This window comes from Xenopus laevis, chromosome 1L (genome assembly GCF_017654675.1).
Source record: "Xenopus laevis strain J_2021 chromosome 1L, Xenopus_laevis_v10.1, whole genome shotgun sequence".
Taxonomy (NCBI): domain Eukaryota; kingdom Metazoa; phylum Chordata; class Amphibia; order Anura; family Pipidae; genus Xenopus; species Xenopus laevis.
The window spans coordinates 144053662-144060565 of record NC_054371.1 but is presented as its reverse complement, the minus strand read 5'-3'; the positions used below and the strand labels follow the sequence as shown (position 1 = coordinate 144060565).

General features: G+C 36.3%; 1 protein-coding gene across 5 annotated transcripts in view; it reads right to left on the bottom strand.

Annotated features, from left to right (window-relative positions):
- Positions 1-222: 222 nt before the first annotated feature.
- The window catches only part of esg2-a (enhancer of split groucho protein), a 90693-nt gene continuing 84011 nt past the window's right edge, over positions 223-6904 (bottom strand). For all 5 annotated transcript variants that reach the window (XM_041564356.1, XM_041564350.1, XM_041564343.1 and 2 more), the window contains 5 exons: positions 5900-6047; positions 4848-4998; positions 3862-3938; positions 2005-2467; positions 223-955 (listed from right to left, as the gene is read on the bottom strand). In XM_041564356.1, the coding sequence (XP_041420290.1) occupies positions 2360-2467; positions 3862-3938; positions 4848-4998; positions 5900-6047 (484 nt within the window). In that variant the 3' untranslated portion in view covers positions 223-955; positions 2005-2359. The remainder of the gene's footprint in view (positions 956-2004; positions 2468-3861; positions 3939-4847; positions 4999-5899; positions 6048-6904) is intronic.

The following is a 6904-nucleotide window of genomic DNA, read 5'->3' as shown; positions in this document are numbered from 1 at the left end:
GTGAAAATATACCCCGCTAGAGGTATAATAAAGCAGCTACATTAATAATAGAAAGACAATTTTCATGGAAGATACATTAGGTGATGGAAAATAAAAGTTTGGCAGCAAAAAACTGCAGGGATCTTGTCAAACTAAACACTATAAACTCAATGGTTTTTTTTATATTTTGAAGGCAGTCTCTTTATAGTGGTATATTGTACATCAATTAACAAACACAAAATCTAGAAGTTACTTAAGTTTAATGCTGAAAAGTCTGAATGCACAAACAATCTAATATTATAGATATACTTATGGTCAACAATGTCATATAATTATATACAATGACACAATTTAGTATCAAAAATTTTCTACACTGTAGAGTATTACGAAACTGTTAATGACATCAAACACTGAGTACTTAAAACACCATTTTTGCTACCACATTTGCAACTTCAGTAAAACAGTCCAACTTTCAGTATGGATTCAATTCTAGTAGGAAATTATTTTCTACGTGTACGGTAAGAGTTATCTACAATGTTTTTATTTTGATCCATAGCAGCAAAAGGCACTGTACATCAGCAGATCCACAGACTTTAAGATTTTTAAAGCATTTAAAAAAAAAAAAAAAGTAAAAATACAAAAAGAATCACATATCGTAGTTAAACAGCAACAATGAGGACATAAAAAAGTTAAAATATTTTGGGAGGCATGGCGGCTCACTGTGCCTCTTAACCGGGGACAAAAAAAGTTGGATCTTAATGAAAGTGTTACATTCTTCTGAGTAATCTAGCCTGTGAATTCTTTCTCTACTTTATTTTATTAGATGCATAAATGCAGTAGTACTATTCCCTTTGGATTGCTGTAGCATGTTCGATTCAGAGTATCGGCAATGACAGTAAATGCCGCTGCAAACTGTACATGCCAGAGATGTCCAGAAGGAGTATTTGCAGAATTTCTTGGGACAAATAAGGACAGTCTATAAAAAAAAAAAAAGAGAAAAATGTATGAATACAAAATAATATGCCAGAACACCTGTACTTGGAGACAAATATTTCTAGCAGCAAGAGGAACATGTTTGTGCCCACGTTTCCTAAAATAATCCCCTTAGATAAATGCAAATCTAAAGCAGTGTTTATACCCTTAAGGGGGTGTTCTCTTCCAGACTAATGTCATGTCATAAAGATCTTATAAATAACTTGAAAGTCATTAATCCAGTTGGCTAACGTGCATCAGTCATTTCAATGACATGTAAATTAAAGTTGGACATACACTTAGATACTTGTTTAGCGAGGTCACTAAAAAAGTGGATCTTTCCCTGGTATTTCCATTATGATGGGAATAAAAATGGTTGGAGCAATGACCGCATTAATGAACTAATGCGCTCCTCACTCCAACAGGATTTTTAAACCTCTCTGATCGATATCTGTATGGTTTTCAGCCATATATTGATTTGGAAAGCCTGTCGTGGGACCCTATGCATGAGCCAATAAGCTGACGACTTGTCCAACTGTCTGTCTGCAGTTTTTATTGCTACATGTATGGCTACCTTAAGCCTTCAGAAGAGAGGCATGTGTAGATGTAATTAAGATCTTTCTTTCCTACCTGTGTGCTACATCATTTACTGGGGGGGAGGGGGGTATGGACCAGAGATAATGCTGGTAGTTGTTGGCCTTGATACAGGACAATTGGAGAGTTTCTACTAGTATAAATCTTGAAAGAATTTTGTGGCCTAGCCCCTTACGTGTGCAAGGCAAATGAATGATATGCCATCCTCTAAATAAACACATAAGAAAAGCATGGGTTGAAGAATTAATCCTTGTGCTAGAAGAGCTACTAGATACCTATTAACTTGTAAATTAGAACCATTTGAATAAGGCTCATTTCTTAACAAAAAAAACACTTTTCATTCAATAGCCTATGAAATCCCAAAGTAAACTTACTGTAATGTACTTGGCTAGGTGATAAGGCAACACTACTGGAGACAAATACCAAACAAAACAAACATAAAATAAAACACAGACCTACCTTCATTTGATTTGCAGGGGCAGGCAACTCCTTAACGAGTTATTTCATTTGTTAGAAAGTCTTCTTTACACAAAATAAATATGTTACAAGTATAATACAATATCAAAGAATCACAAGTCCAAGGTTAAGCACGCTCTTTCTGTGGGACTTGCTAAAGGGTATCCTGACGGTTTGGTTTCAAGTTCCTAATAAGCATTCAAAATTATAGAGGAATCTGGGTAGCGCATGTTGCAAAGAAGGGGACGAGCATCACAATGTGTGGCTTCTCATTTTTGGGATCCTTGGACCTGGGGAGTGGTGGGAGAAATTTTACAGAAAAGTGCTACTAGTAAGCGTCCATTGGCAGAGTTTGTCTTTAATAAATAACTTCATAGACTGTGGCCTTCTTGTCCCCTGACCCAGTGACAATGTATTTGTCATCCACAGAGATGTCGCAACTCAGCACTGAGGAGGATTCTTTGGACTGTGGGAAAGAAAAAAAACTGGTTAGATAAGAGAACAAAGCCTCTACAACTACACAGAACACAATACTGATATACAGGAGAGCAGATTTATTAGCAAAATGCCATACACAACCATTTGCACTGGAACATTTTTCAAAATCACAACACCCAACACTTGTTGGCAAAGGAAAAAAAGACCCTGGACAATAAGTATATTTGTGTGGCTAATAAAAAAGCCTGACCTGTAAATAACTAAACAAGTATTCAAAATACATGAAAATGATTTACTTTGTTATTTCTACAACTTGGGAAATGATGATGTCTAATACAATTATGGCCTTATTTGGAAAGCATCATGGTGTACGAAAGGGGAAATTTTTGAATACACTGTTGCTTGTTAATATGAATATCACTCAGCAAGAAGAGCACTTTATAATATGTTTGCTTTCTAAGTCATAATGAACTGGTACAATATGCCTCTTAACTGTGGTTGTATTTTGGTGCAGAGGCACTAAATGTTATGCATTTTTGTGTGTTCCATCAAGCAACACAGCTATATAAAATAAAATGTAAAAAATTATATTAAGGCAAGGTTAACAAGATAAATGCTCCTATTCCTGTAAATATTGGAAATGTATTGGGTATAAATATAATATGTAACAAGATAAGTTCAACTGTCCTTTGAAGTAGGACGTCTTTGCACCTCGTTAGAAATCATGGCAAGTTTAATCAAATAAAAAGTGCTCAGCTGGTCAGAAGTAAAACGTTTGCTAAAAAGAATTAAACAGACCCTTGTTTCCTGTACAAACTTGTCTAGTTTAGTCAAGCAAAGTCAACTGGTCTAATGAGTTGGAAGGCATGTATCATATTTGGCCCGCACGATTTGGTAAAGGTATAGGATCCATTATCCACAAACCCATCCTCTAGAAAGCTCTGCATTAAGGGAAGGCAACCACCCATATACTCCCTTTTTAATCAAATAATTCAAATTTTAGAAAATTATTTTATTTTTCTTTGCAATAATAAAACAGTATCTTGTACTTGATCCCAGCCAAGATAAAATGAATCCTTATTAGCGGCAAAACAATCCTATTATTTTTTTTAAGTAGTCTTATGGTGAAGAGATCCAAATTATGGAACAATCCCCTATCTGGTAAACCCCAGGTCCCAATAATTATGATTAAGAGGTCCCATATCTGAACATCCAAACTAGAAAAGTCTCTTGTCACAGGAGGTTTTAATCTAAACATATTCAACTTTAAAAATAAGAGCCTATCAAGCACATAAATACTTTATATAAATCTCACAAAGTAAATACACCTCCTGTTGCCAATTCAGTACATATCACTTTGTAATATTGCTTTGCTTACACTAGAATATTCTCCAAAATTCTCCCCACTTAAAAATGCATTACCTGGAATATACTTGCTCCGTAAGGTGTTCTCCAGGCATTTAGAAGGTTATCTTTTCCTGTGCTCACAAACCATTTTCCTTATATTTATAAAAAAAAAGATACATTTATTTAAGTCCATAAGTTTGATATTATAGAAATGTATTAACCACTTTCCATTTCCACTCAACAGTTTTGACAAACCAAAAACTTTTTCCCTTTGCCCATGTTCATACCCCTTTTATTTGTAATGTGGTCGAGAAGTCAACATTAAGAGGGTTATTGATCAACGGTCGAGTGATATTTACCTGAAAAATTGGGAGTTTTTGAGGATATTTTTCAGTCAAAAACTTACATTTTTGGGTTAAAAAAAATTCTCAAATGTTTAAAGTTTTTCTTTACATTTTTTTTTCAAGATTTACTATACCCCGAACCTGGAAATAGCTTGAATCCATAAATACTCCAGCTAAAACCTGTCGAGGTCATGTTCAAGTCAATGACAGAGGTCCCTCCAACCATTTTAAGATATTTGTAGCCTTCATGTTGTTCAGGGTTTTTTCAGTGGTTTTTGCTCGAAAACCCGATCAAGCGATTTGCAGGTTTTTTTGCAGAAAACTTGAACAATTTGATTATTCAAGTTTTTCACCCCAACTATGCTGATTCGAGTTTTTTCATAAATTAGAAAACATTCGAGTTGCGAGTTCACACGAGGTATAATAACCTCAAAACCTGACCTAACCCCCTAAATGTTCATTTTAACTCTAAAAAATAGAAGAAGGTGTAAGACTAGTGTTAAGAATATATAAGGGGTTAAAAGGCACTTCAAGGTAACTGTTCTTTTGAAATCCAGTGACACTACACAAAGATACATTATCCTCTGTAATCCTTTAAAAAATTCATGAGAAGGAAATCAACACTTTAGCACCAGTCACCCGGGGAAGTGCAATGAGAACATCTACAATATAAAATACAGCCCACCCAACTCCAAGAAGCAAACAAACAATATTTACCACAGTGTGCAAATTTAAGAGAGAGAACACAGCTCTCATGCAGGTGTAGCTGGTATTTATCTGGTTTGGTTACATGGAGCACCTCAACATTGCTGTTTTCCATACCCACAGCCAACCATTCCCCAGTGGGACAATAACCCAATGAGAAGATCTAGGACAAAAATGAACATTACAAAGAATTATAAAAATAACAGTGACAATAAGATCTAAATCCATTCTTAAGGAAAACAAAAAAATAAGTTCTAAACTTCGCATAGCACACACACACACACACACACACACACACACACACACACACACACACACACACACACACACACACACACACACACACACACACACACACACACACACACACACACACACACACACACACACACACACACACACACACACACACACACACACACACACACACACACACACACAGACATGAAAGTAGAATTCCTCATTCAAGTATGGTGGGGCTCAATTGCTCATGAAGGTATAAATTTGCCCTAATGCATTAAAGAAGATGTATACAGTAGAACCGCTATTTTACATACCCTGATTTTAAGTTTCCCCTCATTTTACATTGTTGTTTTGTGGTCCCACCTATATATTATGCATAATACATTTCCCTGATTTTACATTTTCCTGGATTTTACATCATTTTTTTCCTGGTCCTCTGAAAAACATAAAATGGGGGTAGGGGACCTGCATTCCCCCTCTTTTAAAAAAAGGCTGACTAAATCTTGCAAATAAAGTAATCTGGGCAGGTGCATTTTTTTTTAATGATAAGCAGCCCAGGGTAGGAGGTAGGCAGCTATAAATCATTGGGGGTGCCTAATACACTAGAATGCCCAATAACTTGGCACTGCCCACTTATTCTACCTGTCCTTTAACCCAAAGAAGCCAAAAATGTGCCTTCATTGTTTTTTATTGCACCAATCATACAAACACAAAGTGCTCCTTGATGCTTTCAGTACTCGTACCTTATTCCCATGCATGCATGTTTATAAACGAGACCCAATCATGTTAACCTTGTACTTGCTCTAGTTTCCTCCTCTTACCTGTGATGTAAAGTCATGCTGCTGGAGCTGCCGTCCTTCACGGAGGTCCCAGGACCTTACTGTGTTGTCCAAACCTCCTGTCCACAATTTCGTACCATCATTAGAGATGTCAATACAGCTGGCTCCATCTGTGTGGCCCTGGAACTGCCTACAATTTACAAGAATATATAATAATGAACTTTTAAAAATGATGAACTGTTTCTGAATGCAGCTTCAATTGGGCTTTATAGTCCCGTTACATGTATCCCACCCCCACCCATATTGAGGAGTATTTGCATTATGATTATAATGTTATTCAGTCACCTTTCAAAAATAAAACATTTTGCTGATGAACAAAACCCAAGTTAAAGCAATAGTTTTTTTCTGCACACGGAACCATAGATACAAAGATAGCCTTCTCAAGTTTGATCCGAAACTTTTAGTTAATTGGATGATGACCCGTTCATGTTACGCGGTCGCAGTCTGATACAATCTTGTGTTGACATATCTAATTGTGTATGCATTGGAACGAGAAAATGGAATTGTAGCATGGAGTTTTTTTTTTCTCGCGGCAGCACTGTGCAACAATTTACATGCAGAGGGTGAACTTTAAAATATCCAAAATGTTCACGGCTTGATGATATGGAAAGGATTATGCCATACAAAATTGTACCAGGGCAGAGAAATACAGGCAATTTCTGAACAGATGTGTAATGTGCACGTTTCTTAAAACAGATTTTTTAATACACTCGGCCTGTCAGTAGGTTTATGGGACAGATAGCTTTACAGCTATAAGGCTGCACATGCCTGAACTAAGGCTAAGTACATAAACACCTCAATGGAGTAGTGTAGCGAGCATTGTCCCTCTAATGTTCAAATATGACAAGAAGGCTTCATCTGAACATCTACTTAAACGAGTCCCCAGACACAGGCAAGTACAGAAGAAACCGGTGTACGAAAGCTCAGGGTGACCATGATAAACTGTGGCACGATCCATTTTAATCATTTGAGTGCTTTTGAGGTTTT